The 22,324-nt window shown below is 49.6% G+C and overlaps 1 protein-coding gene across 4 annotated transcripts in view; it reads left to right on the top strand.

Annotated features, from left to right (window-relative positions):
• The first annotated feature begins 8,542 nt into the window (after positions 1 to 8,542).
• The window catches only part of RTN4 (reticulon 4), a 94,712-nt gene continuing 80,930 nt past the window's right edge, over positions 8,543 to 22,324 (top strand). Inside the window, exon 1 of one of the 4 annotated variants that reach the window (XM_040351654.1) lies at positions 8,543 to 8,939. In XM_040351654.1, coding sequence (XP_040207588.1) covers positions 8,642 to 8,939 — 298 coding nt within the window. In that variant the 5' untranslated portion in view covers positions 8,543 to 8,641. The remainder of the gene's footprint in view (positions 8,940 to 22,324) is intronic. The other 3 variants (XM_040351655.1, XM_040351656.1, XM_040351658.1) reach the window with 3 other exon arrangements.

The raw sequence follows: 22,324 nt of genomic DNA, 5'->3' as shown, positions 1-22,324 counted from the left end.
CGGTTTTGCTGCCGTTCACTACAACGGGTTGCATCGGAAGTTTCATGCTGGGCGGAAAGGTGGGGCTACAAGGTCACTCGCACACTACATCACTTCCACTTGTGCGTGACACGTCAACAACTATGTATTAAATCGATTGCTCTTTTAACGATTTTTTTCGATGGGTTAATGATTGCAACGATTTAGACGAACGACCGCTGTTTCGTAGTCGGTGTAGTCTAGCTATCGGCCCATTTTCGAATCGTGAATTTCACTCTTTAGTATCATTTTGTGCCTTGTAAGCCCTCTGTGAGAATGAGCACATGGTAAAGGCACTTCTCATAATTTTCTGCACTGCGCCTCTTATGCCGCGTACACACCATCACTTTATGTGATGAAAAAAAATTACGTTTTTAAAAACGTCACTTTAATTGACTGTGTGTGGGGGAAAACGTCGTTTTATGTCTTGTAAAAAACGATCAAAAAAAATTGAAGCATGCTTCAATTTTATGTGTCGTTTTTCAAAAGTGCACTTTTTACTTCACAGAAATTGACCGTGTGTAGCAAAAAATGTCGTTTTCTAAGACGTTTTTTCATCCACGCATGCCCAGAAGCTACTTATGAAGCAAGCTTCAATGGAAAAACGTGGTGGAACGTAACCTCGCTTTGCAAGAACATTGTGAGAAAACGATGGTGTGTAGGCAACTTCGTCTTTGAAAATTGAAGTTTCAAAAACGTCATTTTTTACTTCACAGAAAGTGTCGTTTTCTTTCATCACATAAAGTGATGGTGTGTACGCGGCATTAGAGTGGTCAGTTTGGCAATTTTTGCCGCAAGGCCTAGCCAATGCTCATTTACTGGCACTCATTTTTTTTTTTTGTTGTTCTTCTTGTGTGTGTCACTTGCAATTATGTATGTGTTTAATTCTTTCACTCGGGATGGAGGGTGTGGGTCCTCTGGCCTACTCTGAAGTCTAGGGGGAGAATGTGTGGCCATCGGGTTTCAGGTTTCTACCTCCCCTGAAACGGGGGGGGGGGTCTTTTTTCAGGAGAGACCCCAACCTATTACTCTGTGGTCGGCTTCAACTGACAATGAGGAGAGGGGTCTGCCAGGCTTTTTGGCTAGGTGGCCCAAGAGTGAACCTCGCCCCTGTCAGGAGATTTGCACTCCAGGGGGTCAGGGTAGAGTCCCACTTATTCGGAAGGTGGACTAGAGACACACCCCTAAGGGCACTTCTTCTATGTATGTTTTTTTTTTGTTTCACTTACAGATGTTTTGTTTTTGCGCACCACCATGGAATAGAAAAAAATTATGCATAGGGCAGTCTTTCTTCACCTTTTTATCCCAGAGGAACCCCTAATGCCGCGTACATACGATTGGATTTTCTGTTGGAAAAACCTTGGATGATTTTTCTAAAAGAATTCCACTCAAACTTGGCTTGCATACACACGGTTACACAAAGGTTCTCTGAACTTTCGACCGTCAAGAACGCAGGTCTTGGAGAACCCTTACTTAAATCGGTTCACTGAGGGTCAATGTAAAACTTCCTTTACATTGGTGATCAGTAAGAAGAATGTTAGATGTGAGTTTTTGGTCAGATATTCCGACCGTGTGTATGCTCCATCCAACATTTTCTGTTAGAATTTCCGCCAGCAAAAGATTGAGAGCAGGTTCTCTATTTTTCCGACGGAAAATGTTCTTGTCGGAATTTCCGATCATCTGTATGCAATTCCGACGTGTAGCACTACCCCCGAAAGAGCTGCTGAATATTTTTGGGTGGCACGTTACCTCTATCTTCTCGCCCGTCCAGGGTGAAAAGTTAAAATGGCTGCAGCCAGACTCAGTGGAGGGAGATTTCTGCAGCATATTTGGCAAGAACAGAATCACAGTATATATAAAATAATATGCAAAGTGGTTGAAGGGAAGCTTCAGAATGGCAAAGATGTTTTTATTACAAATTATGTGAGCAGACTGCAGTTCCTCTTTAAATAGTAAGTATAAAGGAAAGCATTCCAAGAAGCCCCTCCAACTACTAGCAAAACACAGGTATTCCATACACCATGCATAGAATGAATTAAGACGAATAATCTTAAAAAAGATGTTGACAGGTCAGGAAAGGGAGGGGACGAGGAGCACCTCCCTCCTGAACCATACCAAGCCACATGCCCTCAACATGGGGGAATGCGCCCAAAAGCACCTTGCCCCCATGTTGATGGGAACAAGGGCCTCTTCCCCACAACCCTGGCCGGTGGTTGTGGGGGTTTGCGCGCAGGGGGCTTATAGGAATCTGCAAGTCCCCTTTAAAAAAGAGGACCCCCTGGATCCAGCCCCCCCTCCGCTATGTGAATAAGTATGTACCCCTACCCATTCCCCCCCAAAAAGCAGTGAAGTGTTAAAAAAAAAACAAGCTGAGGCTTTTGACAAGTCCTTTATTAAAAATAAGAAATGTCTTCTGTCGTAGCTCCAATGTGTCTTCTTCCTCCGGTAGCTTCTTCTCCCTCCAATGCAGTCTTCTTCCCCTGGTACTGTCTTCTCCCTCTCCGCCGCTTACCCACTGCACAAACTACGACGGGGGACATTTTTTTAATAATGGACTTTTTTAACACTTCACTGATTTTTTGAGTAAATGGAGAGGGGTACCCCATACTTATTCACATAGGGCAGCTGGGATCCGGGGGGGCCCTTTCTTAAAAAGGGCTTCAAGATTCGGATAAGCCCCCTGCCCGCAGACTCCCAAAACCCCTGGCCAGGGTGGTGTGGAAGAGGCCCTAGTCCCCATCAACATGGGGAGCAAGGTGCTTTGGGGCGGGGGCAGAGCCCCCCACCCCGAAGCACCCATCCCGCCATGTTGAGGACATGTGGCCTGGTATGGTTCAGGAGGGGGGGGTCCCTCGTCCCCTTCCTTTCCTGACCTGCTCGGCTTCATGCTCGGAAAAGGGTTTGGTATGGATTTTGAGGGTGGGGGGGAACGCCCACCATCTTTTTTTAATTTTGGGGTGAGGGGGGGTCCTCTCCAAAACCATACTAGACCCTTATCCGAGCATGCAGCCTGGCAGCTCAGGAAAGGGAGGGGACGAGGGATCCCCCCTCCTGAACCATACCAGGCCACATGCCCTCAACATGGGGAGATGGGTGCTTTGGGGTGGAGGGGCTCTGCCCCTGCCCCAAAGCACCTTGCCCCAATGTTGATGTGTACATGGGCCTCTTCCCCTTTTTTTACATTCAGCTAATGGTTAATCGGTTGTTAAAGCAAAGTTCCAGCCTTTTACTGTTTATTAATTTATTTATTTTAATAATAAACAGACACTTACCTGCTCCACGGTCCAGCGACGCAGCCACCCTGAGCTCCGCTCCTCCCCCCCCCCTCTCCGGCCGGCGCCTCCATTCATAGTGTGGGCACCCAGCCGTGACAGCTTTCGGCTTCACGGCCGGGCACTCACTGCGCATGCGTGATTCGCGCTGCGCTCTATGAGTGGACAGGCGATCTCCTGGGACCTGTCACGTGTCCCTGGAGATCACCTAAAGGGAGGGGCCACCTAAGGCGAGAGAAGGAGTCACCTAGGCGGTCCCTGGGTGGAAGTAGGAAGTGGGACAGGAAGTCCCAATCCTACCGAAGCCCCCACTCGCCCCCCCAAAAAAATTACATGTCAAATGTGGCATGTAAGGGGGCGAGGAGTGCTTAAAGCGGAAGTTCCACTTTTGGGTGGAACTCTGCTTTAAGGACATGGCGACTGGCTTTCCGGCCTGCTCCTTAGCAATGTACAGTGTGTTTAACCACTTAAGACCGGAAGATTTCCCCCCCTTAATGACCGGGCCATTTTTTATTTTTTGCGTTATAAACGAAATAAGACTGTAAATTTTGAAAACAAAACAATATTTCTTTTACTTTTTGCTATAATAAATAACCCAAAAAATTAAATAAAAAAAAAAACGAATTTCTTCATCACTTTAGGTCAATATGTATTTTTCCATATAATTTAGGTAAATAAAAATTAAATAAGCGTATATTGATTGGTTTGCGCAAAAGTTATAGCGTCTACAAAATAGGGGATAGATTTATAGCATTTTTATTATTTATTTATTTTTGTACTAGTAATAGCGGTGATCTGCAATTTTTAGCAGGACTGCGACACTGCGGTGAACAGATCGGACAATTTTTTGGGACCATTGACATTTATACAGCGATCAGTGCTATAAAAATGCACAGATTACTGTGTAAACAGTGGTGGTGCGTCCATAAAGGGCGCAGGAGCGCCGCCCCCTCTCCTGTCACTCTCTCTCTCTCACCATAGATAGATTCATGCATTGCATGAATCTATCTATGGTCGCTGCTGCCGCCCCCTATTCATGTGCCCGGTCCCTTGTCAGGCGCCGGGTATATGAATTACAGCGGCGGGTGTGTTTTGGAAGAGGCTAATTAGAGCCAGAGGCTCTAATAGGCTTCCAAAGGGGTAAACAGCAGGCGCACTGCTGTGCTTTCGCTGATTACTCAGTCTTCTTGTGTTAGGGAACCAAATACATCGCTTCCCTAACACTGACCCGCCTCTCAGCCAATCAGGTTGCTCAGGTTTGGTTACCTGGCACCTGATTGGCTGAAACAACAGGCGCCACTATTGGACGCCTGACGTGACATGAGGACGGGAAAAAAGGACTCAGGAGACATGAAGGACCCTGATCTTTGCCGTCACCCGCTGCCCCACAAAACAGGGTAAGTGCCGGGCAGACGGCGAATGGGCGGAGGGCACACTCACACTTGCAGCATTTGGCACAGTGGCAGCATTTGATGGCACAGTGGCTTCAATTGATGGCACAGTGGCAGCGTTTGATGGGCACAGTCAGGGCCGGATTAACAAGGGGGCTGATGGAGCTGTAGCTCCAGGCCCCTTTCTCAAGATAGGCCCATTTGCCCAAAAAAAAAAAAAAAGGGTGGTCACAGAAACCCCACATTTGGGGGGTAGGCATGGGACGACCTACCCCACAACTGGTCAAAATATGGGACGGCTATCATTTATGGTTCCGGAGATACGGGCCTGCTTGCACAGCCTGTCAGAAGCTACATTCAGAGCGGCCAATATAAATACAAGCTGACACACTGCAGCAAACTGATAGGATCACAGTGCTTATAATAATTATTTGTATATTACTCATGGTAATTAACCCCTTGCCACCCAGGCCAATTCTGACACTTCTCTACTACATGTAAAAATCATCATTTGTTTTTTGCTAGAAAATTACTCTATGGTGGTCTTTGCACTTTTTATGTTGCACGGTGTAGAGCTGCACGATTCTGGATAAAATGAGAATTGCAATTTTTTTGCTTATAAGATAGATCACGATTCTCTCACGATTGTTGCGGCGTAACATCATCTTTCACAATAAAAAAAAAAAAAAAAAAAAAAAAAAATGGGCTAACTTCACTGTTTTGTTTTTATGGTTTTTATTATTCATTGAAGTGGGAAAATGCAGTGTGACATAACATATTGCAGCAATAGCCATTGTATTCCCGAGAGTCTCTGCTAAAATATATATAATGTTTGGCGGTTCCAAGTAACTTTCTAGCAAATAATATTACTTTTTAATTTAAGAAACCAGTATAGGACTTTAAGTGGTTAAATTTAGTTACAATGTTTCATTTTGTTTACAAACTTCGCAGACTGCCCAGATTTGTTCTTTACACACAGAAGTGTATCCCTTTGATCTAAGAAGGAAGTGTCAGTTACAATGTTTCCTGTTAAAAACTTGGCAGACTCTTCAGATATTTTCTTTTGATAGCTGAAAGTCTTTGAAAGAATCAGCAAACTCTGCATTGGAGATCGTCAGGGGGGTTGAATCGAGATCACAATTTTTTAACGATTAATTGTGCAGCTCTAGCACGGTATTTGCGCAGCAATTCTTCAAACATGTTTGTTTTTTTTAAACTTTGTTTTTATTCATTAAAAAAACACTAGTTAGTTAAGTAAGCACAATTGTTTTTGGTATCCTAAGCGATGCTTTAAATTTGTTTTAGGTTACATGTTTAGAGTTACAGAGGAGGTCTAGTACTAGAATTATTGTTCTCGCTCTAACGATCGTGACGTATGTAACCTGTGTGTATCTGGCTCTGATACTACCAGTGCCTACCCAGCCACTGACTAGTATCTCTCCCCAGCCTGTCCCCACACACCCTCTCACCTGCTGACCTGTGGATGGGGGAATCACTCCTGCAGTGTTATTGTGTTCTGCCAGTGAGTACAATGATCAGTGTTGCTAACTATAGCTGGCAGCACTGATTGTTTTGGGAAAAACCTAACAGGCTGGTTGTACTCAAGTCGATTAATAGATTGACTTGTGTAAAACCAGCTAGCCCATACATAGATTGACTATGGCTGGTCTCTGCATAATTGGCGTAATTTCAATCCATGTATGACCCGCTTAACCACTACGCAGTCCCTAAATATCCTTCCACTTCTGTACATAGTGCTCACTGTCATACTCTCCACACTCCTCTCCTGTACATAGTGCCCACTGTCATACTCTCCACACTTCTCTCCTATACATAGTGCCCACTGTCATACCCTACACACTCCTCTTCTGTACATGGTGTCCACTGTCATACCCTCCACACTCCTCTCCTATACAGAGTGCCCACTGTCATACCCTTCACACTTCTCTCCTGTACATAGTGCCTGCTGTCATACACTTCTCTCCTGTACATAGTGCCCACTGTCGCACCCTCCACACTCCTCTCCTGTACATACTGCTCACTGTCATACCCTCCACACTCCTCTCCTATACATAGTGCCCACTGTCATACCCTCCACACTCCTCTCCTATACATAGTGTTCACTGTCATACCCTCCACACTCCTCTCCTATACATAGTGCCCACTATCATACCATCTACATTCCTCTCCTGTACATACTGCCCACTGTCATACCCTCCACACTCCTCTCCTGTACATACTGCCCCATCATACCCTCCACACTTCTCTCTGGTACGTACTACCCTCTGTCATACCCCCACACTCTTCCTGTACATACTGCCCATTGTCATACCCTTCACACTCCTCTCCTGTACATAGTGCCTTTTGCCGTACCCTTTTGCCGTACCCTTTGCACTCTTCTCCTGTACATAGTGCCCACTGTTAGACCCTCCACATTCCTCTCCATCACCTGCACATACTTCCCACTTATATACCGTCCATACTCCTCCCCTATGTCGCTTACCAACAAAAACAGTTCTTTAAAATTATACTGAATATCCTCAATGTTACCAGCTAAAGGAAATATCAGTTCTCATATTTGTTCTGCCCCATTATTAGTACTCATTTAATTTTGTGATTACTACTATGATGTATAGAGGAACATCGGGGATCTCAGCTACTCTAAATATAGCACTTATATAAAAAAGTGGCCCTGAAAATATTTTTTAAATGTTGGCAACTGTGCACTTAGGCACTGCCCAAGGACCACTGGGTCAGTAGGGGCCCCATGAGAGGCTCCTGGGATCCTGTGATAATAAAGCGGTAGTAAACTTTACTGACATTACTACTTTTTAGAGGCTCTGGGGTAAGTTATGCCACAACGTACAAGTATGCACAGCATATTAGCACATTAGTGTACACTTCAATTTTCAGACTGAGCACTCCAGTGCTGCGCTGCGATGAATCAGGCGGGGCCCGTGCGCTTCCTTCTTCACCCGGTCTTCCTTCTGGGTTCTGTGCCATTGGTCACTTGCCTTGGCCGGGCTGCGTTCATGTCATTCCCACGCATTTATTTATTATTTATAAAAGGCCCCACCAAAATCCTCAGCACCAGGCCCATGATGTTCTTAATCTGGCCCTGGGCACAGTGTCAGCATTTGATGGGCACAGTCGCAGCTTTTGATGGCACAGTGGCAGACCTACAATGAGCATTTTAACACTTGTGCAAAAAATATTTTTTTTTTTAAATGTCAGTGAAAGTGTTAAAGCGGGTGTCAGTCTTGTGGGTGAGCTGTGTGCGTCTGGCAGTGAGTGTGCATTCAGTGTGGACAGCTTGGCGCGGGGTCAGCTCCTCTGTACAGCTCAGCACAGCTGGAGGATGCCGGCCAGAGACTCCTCCCCCCTCTCCATCAGCACCACGCTTATTCCCCAGAGGGGGCTCGGCTACCAGTCAAAGGCCCCGCCTACCGACACAGTTATTGGCTGCTCTCGCTGTCATTTCCACAGAAACGTCCGCTTATTGGCTTGAATACCCGTTACCTACGGCAACCCTCACATTTTTTTTTTTTAACTAGTCCGCATTTCTTTCGCCTTCTCGGCTGTTTCCGGAAGGTTTCGTTCGTGTCTCGCTTATTGGCCCAGCCACTTGTCCTTCAAAGGCGCGGCAGTTCGTGACGGTTTCCACGGCAACCGCCATCTCTCTCTCTCTTGTCTAAAAAGGACTGGCTTTGTGATTGGACGGTGGCCTTCACTCATTCCAGCCGCTGGTTAGCCAGCTGTGGCCCCGCCCCCTTACAGGTTGCCTGATTGGGTGAGTCCTCGGAGGAGGGGCGGGGCCGCTGCACCCGGCAGATCCTGAGTCACCAGGGCGTGGCGCGGAGTCTCCCTCCCCCTCAGTATTGTTATCTCCGCTCAGACGGGTGGCGCACTTCTCTCTCCAGCCGGCTCAGCGCTCACACACACACACACCGCCTGCCCGCCATGGAGGACCAGTCCCACAACATCTCATCCAGTCACGGCGCCCCGGAGCCCGACATGGACGACATCCTGGACCTGACCGGAGGACAGTACGCCCGCAAGGTGGAGGAGGATGAGGAGGACAGGCGCAGCTATTCGGACAGCCTGGAGCCGTCCCCGGAGAGTGAGGAGCCCAGCAGTGACCTCCCTCCCCCTCCCCCCCGGGGGCCCCTTCCTGTCATCCCCACCGCGCCTATAGAAGAGGAGCACGACATCCCGACCTCACCGTACGGCCCCCCCACCACCACCACCGGATCTGTGGGTGAGTCTGACCCCGCCCATACCGAATCTGGGGATAGAGATCAATAGATGTAAATGGGGGTGTGATGTCTGAGGTGGATGCCCCCCCCCATCATCCAATGTTGCAACCCTCATTACCTGGCTGCATCGTAACAACCAATGATGGATGCCGATGGCCACGCCAGCATCATTGGCTGCTAGGGTGCAGGCAGTTACCCCCCCCCCCCCCCACATTTGGTTGCTAGGATGCTGGCAGCCAGGTCACAGTGTCATTGGTTGCTATGCCAGGATGTTGGCAAAGCAACCAATGACACTGCCACCTGGCTGCCAGCATCCTAGCAACCAGTGATGGTGGTTGCTAGGATGCTGGTGGCTGCAGCAAACTGCTTTCATTGGTTGTTATGGTGCTGGCAGGCACTGACACCTTTTTGGCTGCTAGGATACAGGAACGGCAACCAATTACAGTGTGGCCTGGCTGCCAGCATCCTAGCAACCAGTGATGACCATCAATCATTGGTTGTTATGGTGCTGGCAGGCACCGATACCCTTTGGCTGCTAGGATTCAGGAACAGCAACCCATGACACTGTGGCCTGGCTGCCAAACAGTGATGACCATCATTGGTTGTTATGGTGCTGGCAGGCACCGACACCTTTTGGCTGCTAGGATTCAGGAACGACAACCAATAACACTGTGTGGCCTGGCTGCCAGCATCCTAGCAACCAGTGATGGCCATCATTGGTTGTTATGGTGCTGGCAGGCACCGACACCCTTTGGCTGCTAGGATTCAGGAACGACAACAAATAACACTGTGTGGCCTGGCTGCCAGCATCCTAGCAACCAGTGGTGGCCATCATTGGTTGTTATGGTGCTGACAGGCACCGATACCTTTTGGCTGCTAGGATTCAGGAACGACAACCAATGACACTGTGTGGCCTGGCTGCCAGCATCCTAGCAACCAGTGATGGCCATCATTGGTTGTTATGGTGCTGGCAGGCACCGACACCTTTTGGCTGCTAGGATGCAGGAACGACAACCAATGACACTGTGTGGCCTGGCTGCCAGCATCCTAGCAACCAGTGATGACCATCATTGGTTGTTATGGTGCTGGCAGGCACCGATACCCTTTGGCTGCTAGGATTCAGGAACGACAACCAATGACACTGTGTGGCCTGGCTGCCAGCATCCTAGCAACCAGTGATGTTGTGCATGCAGTTGCCTGCACTGAACAGCTTCCTTGGTGGTTATGGTATATGCAGCAACCGATGACCCTGTGGTCTCGGCATCTTTGGTTCTTCTCTTTTTTGGTACCACAGCCAGTGTCATAGCAACCAGTGATGGTGTGTCATTGGTTGCTAGGATGTAGATGACAGGCCTGTACCCCATTTTTTTGGTCATCCTTGCAACCAATGACGCAGCATCATTACAAGCAGTGATGCTCTTAAGCCCTAGTGCCAGCACCCTAGCAAGCAGCGAGGCTGTGCAGCCCAGCTACCTGCATCCTGGCAACCAATGACACAGCATTATTACAACCAGTGATTCTATATAGCCCTAGTGCCAGCATCCTAGCAACCAATGACATGGCATCGTTACAACCAGTGAAGCTGTACAGCCCTGGTGCCAGCATCCTAGCAACCAATGACACAACATCATTACAACCAGTGACGCTGTATAACCCTGGTGCCAGCATCCTAGCAACCAATGACATGGCATCATTACAACCAGTGACACTGTACAGCCCTGGTGCCAGCATGCTAGCAACCAATCACACAGCATTATTACAACCAATGATGCTGTACAGTCCTGGTGCCAGCATCCTAGCAACCAATGACACAGCATCATTACAGCTAGTGATGTTGTACAGCCCTATCAACCATTGGTGCAGTACAGCCTCCTGCATCCTAGTAACCAATGACACGGCATCATTACAACCAGTGAGGCAGGCTGTACAGCTCTGGTGCCAACACCGTAGGAACTGTTGATGCTGTGCAGCCCAAACGCCTGCATCTTAATAGCCGGCTGCTCTGATGTGGTCGCTTTTGCCATACAGCATCATTGGTTATGGTGCTGGTCGGCTTTGCATCCTAGTAACCATGGAAGCAATGCAGTGTCATCGGTTGCTAGGGAGCTGGCAGCTGGGTGGTACTGTCTCGGTTATGTCGGAGGGCTGCATCCTGGTAACACTTGACAGTATGCAACCAAGTGTTGTAGTAATCAATGGCATGCAGTGTCATTGGCTGTTATGGTTCAGATGGGTACCAGCATCCTAACAACCAATGATGCTGTGTGTGCCAACTGCCAGCATCCTAACAACCAATTTAGCAATGCAGTGGGGATGGAGACCTTGCGGGAACAGCCCCTGACTACCTTTGCTTAAACATGAATGGCCACACATGTCACCTCTGCTGTCTTGTGATTTTTGCATTCTGCCAGATTGGGTTTGTGTTCCTGGCACTCGGACCTGGCATGGGCAGAGGATATCCGCTGTGATCATCTCTGCAGATTAATATGAGGGTGCCTAGAAAACAATTGTCCTTTTCATATCCGAACGCTGTGTGGAGGTGAGATGCATAAAAATGCAAACCTGATGCAATTCTTCACCGAGAACCCTCTCCATGTCCCGGCAGTGTCCAGAGACCGGAATGGAGGAACCTCTGTCCATGTCCCGGCAGTGTGCAGAGACCGGAATGGAGGAACCTCTGTCCATGTCCCGGCAGTGTGCAGAGACCGGAATGGAGGAACCTCTGTCCATGTCCCGGCAGTGTCCAGAGACCGGAATGGAGGAAACTCTCCATGTCCCGGCAGTGTGCAGAGACCGGAATGGAGGAACCTCTGTCCATGTCCCGGCAGTGTCCAGAGACCGGAATGGAGGAACCTCTGTCCATGTCCCGGCAGTGTGCAGAGACCGGAATGGAGGAACCTCTGTCCATGTCCCGGCAGTGTCCAGAGACCGGAATGGAGGAAACTCTCCATGTCCCGGCAGTGTGCAGAGACCGGAATGGAGGAACCTCTGTCCATGTCCCGGCAGTGTCCAGAGACCGGAATGGAGGAACCTCTCTCCATGTCCCGGCAGTGTGCAGAGACCGGAATGGAGGAACCTCTCTCCATGTCCCGGCAGCGTGCAGAGACCGGAATGGAGGAGCCTCTCTCCATGTCCCGGCAGCGTGCAGAGACCGGAATGGAGGAGCCTCTCTCCATGTCCCGGCAGCGTGCAGAGACCGGAATGGAGGAACCTCTCCATGTCCCAGCAGTGTCCAGAGACCGGAATGGAGGAACCTCTCCATGTCCCAGCAGTGTCCAGAGACCGGAATGGAGGAACCTCTGTCCATGTCCCAGCAGTGTCCAGAGACCGGAATGGAGGAACCTCTCCGTGTCCCGGCAGTGTGCAGAGACCGGAATGGAGGAACCTCTCCGTGTCCCGGCAGTGTGCAGAGACCGGAATGGAGGAACCTCTGTCCATGTCCCGGCAGTGTGCAGAGACCGGAATGGAGGAACCTCTGTCCATGTCCCGGCAGTGTGCAGAGACCGGAATGGAGGAACCTCTCTCCATGTCCCGGCAGTGTGCAGAGACCGGAATGGAGGAACCTCTCCATGTCCCGGCAGTGTGCAGAGACCGGAATGGAGGAACCTCTCTCCATGTCCCGGCAATGTGCAGAGACCGGAATGGAGGAACCTCTGTCCATGTCCCGGCAGTGTGCAGAGACCAGAATGGAGGAACCTCTCCATGTCCCGGCAGTGTCCAGAGACCTGAATGGAGGAACCTCTCTCCATGTCCCGGCAGTGTGCAGAGACCGGAATGGAGGAACCTCTCCATGTCCCGGCAGTGTGCAGAGACCGGAATGGAGGAACCTCTCTCCATGTCCCGGCAATGTGCAGAGACCGGAATGGAGGAACCTCTGTCCATGTCCCGGCAGTGTGCAGAGACCAGAATGGAGGAACCTCTCCATGTCCCGGCAGTGTCCAGAGACCTGAATGGAGGAACCTCTCTCCATGTCCCGGCAGTGTGCAGAGACCGGAATGGAGGAACCTCTCTCCATGTCCCGGCAGTGTCCAGAGACCGGAATGGAGGGTCATCCTGTGATATAAAATGCAGCAAAGTATGCTGTGCCAGGTGTTGTAACAATGTTTGTCCCCCCCCTCCCCCGCACATAGCAGACCACATTCCAGTTTGCAGAATAGTGAGAGCGATCTCCCTCTCAAGATTATAGTTTAGTTTTCACACAATGACCGTGAAGTCTTATTACGCCTTCCTCAGCCAATCACAGGTGGCTGCTATTGTTACATTGTGAAGGTTATGTGTAGCATGATGTCATCTAAGAATATCAGGCCGGTCACCAGCATACGTCATCTCAGGCATGGCGGCCTCATGTGATGACCGGGCGATTGAACACCGGCAGAAGGACGATCGTCTGTGTATTTTTGGCCTGCTGCAGGGCTGATCCATATGCTGCTTGTTATGATGAATAGGCCTGTCATGCCTGTGCCCCCCTAATTGTGAGAAGAATGGGCCTGTCATGCCTGTGCCACCCCCCCCCCCCCCCAATTGTGAGAAGAATGGGCCTGTCATGCATGTGCCCCCCCAATTGTGAGAAAAATGGGCCTGTGCCCCCTCAATTGTGAGAAGAATGGGCCTGTGCCCCCCCAATTGTGAGAAGTGCCCCAGTTATTAGAATATCCTCACCCGAAGGTATTCATAGACATTGCAGCAATGGGGAGACGGTAAAGCCGGGTCAGAACTCAGCTGCTTCCAGATGTGGGCGGCTGTGTCAGTGCTACAAAAATGGGTTTAGATATTGAAGGGGGAAGACGGGCAGTGGCTGTGTCCTATCGGATGCAATCGCTGTTTGGGTATTTGGGCAGCTGCTGGAATAATGTAGCTGTTAGGAGAGGGTCCTTCATCCATGGGGGGAGGGGGTTGCATTTCCTTTCCCTTGGTCAACCTGAGGGCTATAAGAGAAAAATTAACCATTTATGGCCACTTAGAGGTTGTAACTTTTGTACCTATAGGTAAGCCTAGAACATGAGTACTCAACCTGTGGCCCTCCAGCTGGTACAGAACTACAAGTCCCATCATGCATCAGCCTTTTAGAGGCATGGTTGTAACTGTTGGCCTTGCCATGCTTTATGGGATGTGTAGATCCGCAACAGCTGGAGGGTTGAGCACGCATGGCCTATAAGGCTTACCTTGTAGGTACTGTAAATGTCTTCTAAACGTGCACTGTTTAGACCCCTTTCACACTGGTGTCACTCATAGCATCGGCGGTAAAACACTGCTATTTTACCGTCGATTTGCGGCGCATTTCGGCCACTAGTGGGGTGCTTTTAACCCCCGCTAGCGTCCGAGAAAGGGTTAAAACTGCCCGCAATGTGCCGCTACGGCAGTGCTGCCCATTGATTTTAATGGGCAGGAGTGCATTGGCAGCTGTGAGTTCACCGCTGCTAATGCGCTCCGCAGGACTTTTTCTGATGCCCTGCCAGCGCACCGCTCCAGTGTGAGGAGCAGCTGTTTAAAGGCAGATTGCAGGCGCTATTTTTAACGCTATAGCGCCTGCAAAACACCCTCAGTGTTAGAGGTCTTAGGATAGGGGTCTCAAACTGGTGGCCCTCCAGCTGTTGCGCAACTACAAGTCCCATAATGCCGCTGCCTGTGGGAGTCATGCTTGTAACTGTCAGCCTTGCAATGCCTCATGGGACTTGTAGTTTTGCAGTGGCTGGAGGGCCATCAGTTTGAGACCCCTGGACTTAGTAGAGATTCACTGTTTACTGCACTGAGGATGTCACCAGCACATGCGCTCTGAAGGAACAGCCGCTCGCGCCGTTTCCTCAGGAGCATGCGCTGTAACCAGCGGCTCCGGCCAGTCGGAGCCGAAGTACGCGGGTTGAGAGCCCTGATGTAGAGTATCTGGGTGGGTGGGTGGTGCCCTTCTGTGACTCATGTCAGAAATGTGCCCTTGCTTTATAGTCTGGTGTCCTCTGTTGAAATAAATGATTAAACTGTTTGAATGAGGACTGTGGGGTTAGTGCTGACCTGTTCCGCAGTCCAGATGTCATTTCTGGGCCTCTTGGCCTTGCTGTGCAGAGCTAGGAGATCGGAGCTCCTCGTCTTGTCTCGGGAAGAATTGAACCCGGTGGATCAGCATGACAGCTGGCAATGAGTACATAGATGGTTCCCGGCCGGCCTGCGTGTTTCTTACCACAATCACCTCTGACCTATATGAATGGAATGCAGCGTTGTGCTGTCATTCATTAGTCACCCTCAGTCACTCCCTGATGAAATGTGGAAGTTGTGCTTGCTCACATGGCCGGGGGGGGGGGGGGGTAAAGGGGAACCCTCACTATAGATCTGACTACACAATGGGGGTTGATGTTCTAAAGGCAAATAGTCTGGACACTTTGCAAGGGAATCTGCCCCAAGGCTTAGTGAATGTGGTGAGAATTGATTTTGCATGTACAGGGGGGGAAAAAAGAAAATCAGATTTTTGCACATTTTTTTTGGATGAGCTTCACCTCCTTCTTCACTTTGCATGGGAAGAAAAAAAATCTATTTGCCTTTAGTAAATGAACCCCATTATCTGTGGTCAGCTTTGCTGCACTACAATCTTCAGGCTGGGTTCACACTATTGTGTATTGGGGGAGGTTTCCCTGCATCAAATTCGCAATAGCGGGAGATTTTGACCAGGTCTCTATGGCGCCGGTTCACATATCTACGGTGCGAATTTGCACAGGGGTCCTGTGCGTCTTTTGGTCCCTTTTTTCAGGTCAGAATTCAGCCAAAACATGGGCTAAAACCGGAACTGAAATGGTGACACACCGGGCCCCTGCTGTAAACGGCATGTGAATATAGAGTGAACCCGGCCTTGGTGATCGAATCCCTCATCATACATGAGATGTGTTTATTACCGATCTTTATATCGTGCCAACAATGCAGCACTTGCATAATGCACATTCACATCAATCCCTGCCCTCAAGGAGCTTACAATCTAAGGTTCCTATCTGACACGCATACCAGGGCCGGTTTAGACAGAAGACAATTAACCTACCGGCATGTCTGCGGAGCGCGGGAGGAAACGCCAGAGCATGCATACTCCATGCAGAGAGTGTCCTGGCTGGGAATCCAAACCAAGGACCTCAGTGCCGCACAGTTTGCTGGTTAGCAATTCGCAGAGATTGGACTTTTATCTACTTATAGATCTCCTACGTAGAACATGAGTTGCTGTGTACGTCCTGTATAGGCGTGTACCGGATGATTGCGTCTATTCATGAAGATTGCAGATCACATGGCACATTATGAAAACAGTCCCGACCTTCTTTGTCAGCAGCTATAGGGTGACTGATGAAGTGCGGAGTCTCTAGTCAGGATGTAGGCCATGAGGCAGGAGCAACGCTTTACTGCTCTCTGGATGGTGATCATCATGTCTGCTCCACTTGATGTACTATATATAGGAGATATAGGATGCCCCCCGATCGCTTACACTGTGTATATATAGGATGCCCCGATCGCTTAGGATGCCCCCCGATCGCTTACACTGTGTATATATAGGATGCCCCGATCGCTTAGGATGCCCCCGATCGCTTACACTGTGTATATATAGGATGCCTCGATCGCTTAGGATGCCCCCCATTCCTTACACTGTGTATATATAGGATGCCCTGATCGCTTAGGATGCCCCCCGATCGCTTACACTGTGTATATATAGGATGCCCCGATCGCTTGGGATGCCCCCAATCGCTTACACTGTGTATATATAGGATGCCCCGATCGCTTAGGATGCCCCCCATTCCTTACACTGTGTATATATAGGATGCCCTGATCGCTTAGGATGCCCCCCGATCGCTTACACTGTGTATATATAGGATACCCCCCATTCCTTACACTGTGTGTATATATAGGATGCCCCGATCGCTTAGGATGCCCCCCATTCCTTACACTGTGTATATATAGGATGCCCCGATCGCTTAGGATGCCCCCAATTCCTTACACTGTGTGTATATATAGGATGCCCAGCCCCGATCGCTTACTGTGTATATATAGGATGCCATGATTGCTTGCACTGTGTATATATAGGACGCCCATCCCTTGCACTGTGTATATATAGGACGCCCACCCCTTGCACTGTGTATATATAGGACGCCCACCCCTTGCACTGTGTATATATAGGACGCCCACCCCTTGCACTGTGTATATATAGGACGCCCACCCCTTGCACTGTGTATATATAGGACGCCCACCCCTTGCACTGTGTATATATAGGACGCCCACCCCTTGCACTGTGTATATATAGGACGCCCACCCCTTGCACTGTGTATATATAGGACGCCCACCCCTTGCACTGTGTATATATAGGACGCCCACCCCTTGCACTGTGTATATATAGGACGCCCACCCCTTGCACTGTGTATATATAGGACGCCCACCCCTTGCACTGTGTATATATAGGATGCCCACCCCTTGCACTGTGTATATATAGGACGCCCACCCCTTGCACTGTGTATATATAGGATGCCCACCCCTTGCACTGTGTATATATAGGATGCCCCCGATCCCTTACACTGTGTATATATAGGATGCCCCCGATCCCTTGCACTGTGTATATATAGGATGCCCCCGATCCCTTGCACTGTGTATATATAGGACGCCCATCCCTTGCACTGTGTATATATAGGACGCCCATCCCTTGCACTGTGTATATATAGGACGCCCATCCCTTGCACTGTGTATATATAGGACGCCCATCCCTTGCACTGTGTATATATAGGACGCCCATCCCTTGCACTGCACACATCTGGCTGCCCAGATCTGTCTCCTTTTCACCCCTTTGCATTGCTTTTCCCCTGGAGATGACAGGTCTGTGCTGGCCACACTCCTGTGATGGGTGGCGTGCGGGCAGTGAGCATGCAGAATAGTGATTTTGATGTCTGGGTGGGGAGTGATGTGTGCCAGCTGCTTAGAGAAGCCGGATTCATGGCTGACAAGGCCTTGGTTGCGGGGGTGTGACTGGTGTCAGGCTCTCCCATCGCTTCCATCAGCCGGGAGTTTAATCATTCTCTTCCTCAGACTAGTCCAATGTGGAGAGGATTCTGCATCCCTCCTCCATGACCCCATGTCTGGGTTAATAAATGACCTGTACTGTCCTTGCAGGCCTTTCGCTGTAGACTACAATGAGTCCCGAGTCATCTTTTAGGATTGTGTAGCAGTATGGTGAGGTCATCGCCCGGCGCACAATGCCCGCTATCAGCAGATCTGTGTGGTCACGGAGTATGGGATGATAATGGTGCATCCGAGGGGGGGGGGGGGGGGGTCCAATACTGAGCTCTTTGCCTATTATTATTTTTATTTTTTTTTAATACAAAATCGGATAGATGGATAGATGGGGCTGCCTATGAGGCTAATGTCTTGCTTCTTATCAGCCAACCAGCCTGTCTGTCATTTCTTCAGTAAAGCGTTGTATTTGAGACGATCATCCTGATTGGTTGCTAGGGCCAGGGAGGCTTTCTCTTTTGGCTTACTGTTTAAAGTTGAACTCCATCCATCCTTCCCTTCAGGCTTCCCCACTTGTTGGTGTTACTAGACCCACAACAGTAAAATCAGTCTGTATATGCAGTAGAGCAGTGGCCTCCAAACTGCGGCCCGAGGGCCAGATGTGGCCCTTTGCTTGCCTTTATCTGGCTCTTGGGGCACTGGTTTATCAACTGACAACAATCATGGGGCACTATTTCTCCCACAGACATCAATGGCACTATTCTTCCCATTGGTACCAACAACAATGGGACCTTCTTCCTCCCACTATAACAATGATAGGGCATTTGTTTGTCTACTGACGCCAGGGCATTTTCTACTTCCACAGTCTGACCCCCCCCCCCCCCCCAAAGCCTGAAGGACCGTAAACTGCCCCTTTGCTTAGAAAGTTTGTAGACCCCTGCAGTAGAGCATGCTTGTTATACTCACTGTGGTACCTAAGGGGTTAATCCTCTGCATTGTGTAAAAAAAAGGCTTTTTGATCCGGTCTTCTCTCATCCTCCCCTTCTCTCATCCTCCCCTTCTTACACTGTCTCCAATCCATCTGCTGATAGTACAGAGCTAGTGGAGTCACTCTGCACATGCTCAGTTTAGTGTGTATTGATAGAGAGGTTTTTTTTTTTTCTTGGGAGGGTGCATGTGATCAGCGCAGGGCCAATCGGCACTGTCCAGACGGGGTCAGGGGTCCTGCATCCTTATAGGACAGTCAGAGTAGAAACTCCTCTTAAAAGCTTTAACCATACACTGATAGAAGTCACAAGACTGCTATATACTGCTGATAAGTTATTTAGCAGTCTATAGTTACTAAAATAATTGCATTTCTGTGTACTGTGGGAGAGCAGATGGTGTTCCTAAACCCAGGACTCTGCATTCATTATAAGGCTCCTCTTCTGTAGTGAAATGGTATACAGTACCCACAGCACACTGTGAGCGTCTCGGTGTGCAGTAGAAGCTGCAGCAAGAAGAAATACCAGCCTAGTAATTGTTACCTCTCAAATCCCGATTCCTATTAGGCATTGATTTAACTTTTTATATTTTTGCCACTTTTTGTAAAAGTGGCGCCCCTTCACACCACTCCCCACTCCTAAAAACTTCCAATTCACTCTCCCTACCACCTCAACGCACATTTCACCTCCCAGCAAGTGTTTGGACTTAATATGAAACCCATGCAAACATGCTGGATATATACAGACTCCATGCAGTTGGTGCCCTTGTGGAAGTGACCCCAGAGACAAGTGCAATGCATGTGTACAAGCTACCCACTGGGCTGCTATGGAGGAGGGAGTCCTACAGCTCTGGGCATGAGAATTGTATGATAACAAGTGAATTCCTCTGCACTGATTGGGTTTATTTATTTTCCTGTGTGTTCTCTCCAGGAACTTTCCTATATAGAGGAGTGTAGACACAGCCATGGTGCTGGCAGGGTGTGGAGTGCATGTCTGTCCTCAGTATGCTTGTGTACTTGACCTTATTCGTTTTCCTCCCTCCTGACTCTACTGCATTGTGTGCGATATTCTGCAGAGAAACCGAGGTCTGTACTGAATCATGCACAGGGTGACCTTTGCAATTTCCAAATGGAAACCTGGACTAATTCTGAGAATAGAATATCATTATCCTTTTGTGTACAAGGTGTAATCCTCATCCTGTGTGTAATACTAGTACTGACGCCACTCTGCCGCTGTTACTAGTAGTGTAGTACTGACGCCACTCTGCCGCTGTTACTAGTAGTGTAGTACTGACGCCACTCTGCCGCTGTTACTAGTAGTGTAGTACTGACGCCACTCTGCCGCTGTTACTAGTAGTGTAGTACTGACGCCACTCTGCCGCTGTTACTAGTAGTGTAGTACTGACGCCACTCTGCCGCTATTACTAGTAGTGTAGTACTGACGCCACTCTGCCGCTATTACTAGTAGTGTAGCACTGACGTCACTCTGCCGCTATTACTAGTAGTGTAGCACTGACGTCACTCTGCCGCTATTACTAGTAGTGTAGCACTGACGTCACTCTGCCGCTATTGCTAGTAGTGTAGTACTGACGCCACTCTGCCGCTATTGCTAGTAGTGTAGTACTGACGCCACTCTGCCGCTATTGCTAGTAGTGTAGTACTGACGCCACTCTGCCGCTATTACTAGTAGTGTAGTACTGACGTCACTCTGCCGCTATTACTAGTAGTGTAGCACTGACGTCACTCTGCCGCTATTACTAGTAGTGTAGCACTGGCGTCACTCTGCCGCTGTTGCTAGTAGTGTAGCACTGACGCCACTCTGCCGCTGTTGCTAGTAGTGTAGCACTGACGCCACTCTGCCGTTGTTGCTAGTAGTGTAGCACTGACGCCACTCTGCCGCTGTTGCTAGTAGTGTAGCACTGACGCCACTCTGCCGCTGTTGCTAGTAGTGTAGCACTGACGCCACTCTGCCGCTGTTGCTAGTAGTGTAGCACTGACGCCACTCTGCCGCTGTTGCTAGTAGTGTAGCACTGACGCCACTCTGCCGCTGTTGCTAGTAGTGTAGCACTGACGCCACTCTGCCGCTGTTGCTAGTAGTGTAGCACTGACGCCACTCTGCCGTTGTTGCTAGTAGTGTAGCACTGACGCCACTCTGCCGCTGTTGCTAGTAGTGTAGCACTGACGCCACTCTGCCGCTGTTGCTAGTAGTGTAGCACTGACGCCACTCTGCCGCTGTTGCTAGTAGTGTAGCACTGACGCCACTCTGCCGCTGTTGCTAGTAGTGTAGCACTGACGCCACTCTGCCGCTGTTGCTAGTAGTGTAGCACTGACGCCACTCTGCCGCTGTTGCTAGTAGTGTAGCACTGACGCCACTCTGCCGCTGTTGCTAGTAGTGTAGCACTGACGCCACTCTGCCGCTGTTGCTAGTAGTGTAGCACTGACGCCACTCTGCCGCTGTTGCTAGTAGTGTAGCACTGACGCCACTCTGCCGCTGTTGCTAGTAGTGTAGCACTGACGCCACTCTGCCGCTGTTGCTAGTAGTGTAGCACTGACGCCACTCTGCCGCTGTTGCTAGTAGTGTAGCACTGACGCCACTCTGCCGCTGTTGCTAGTAGTGTAGCACTGACGCCACTCTGCCGCTGTTGCTAGTAGTGTAGCACTGACGCCACTCTGCCGCTGTTGCTAGTAGTGTAGCACTGACGCCACTCTGCCGCTGTTGCTAGTAGTGTAGCACTGACGCCACTCTGCCGCTGTTGCTAGTAGTGTAGCACTGACGCCACTCTGCCGCTGTTGCTAGTAGTGTAGCACTGACGCCACTCTGCCGCTGTTGCTAGTAGTGTAGCACTGACGCCACTCTGCCGCTGTTGCTAGTAGTGTAGCACTGACGCCACTCTGCCGCTGTTGCTAGTAGTGTAGCACTGACGCCACTCTGCCGCTGTTGCTAGTAGTGTAGCACTGACGCCACTCTGCCGCTGTTGCTAGTAGTGTAGCACTGACGCCACTCTGCCGCTGTTGCTAGTAGTGTAGCACTGACGCCACTCTGCCGCTGTTGCTAGTAGTGTAGCACTGACGCCACTCTGCCGCTGTTGCTAGTAGTGTAGCACTGACGCCACTCTGCCGCTATTGTGAACATCACAATACGCTTTACCTAACCAACGATTTATTGATGACCATACATTGTTCATTATTTTTATTTTTCTCGTGAAGCTAGTGGGCTGAATAGATTCCCCCATCTACATAATCGAGGTGGACGGGGGAGTCATTCCTGCTACATGCACTACTCCCCTCGGTGCAGTCGGAATACACAGATTAGCACTGCAGCCGCTGATCGAATGGCCTTTATCCAGCAGGTGGTTGAACAGAAGTCGATCGGTGGAATCCAAGCCTTGTATTTACAGGGACTGATGGCGTTCAGATTGAGCGGTCTGCAATTCTACAGCGATTACA

This window comes from Rana temporaria, chromosome 4, assembly GCF_905171775.1.
Source record: "Rana temporaria chromosome 4, aRanTem1.1, whole genome shotgun sequence".
Lineage (NCBI taxonomy): Eukaryota > Metazoa > Chordata > Amphibia > Anura > Ranidae > Rana > Rana temporaria.
The sequence above is the reverse complement of the archived record's forward strand: the minus strand, read 5'-3'. Positions and strand labels throughout refer to the sequence as shown.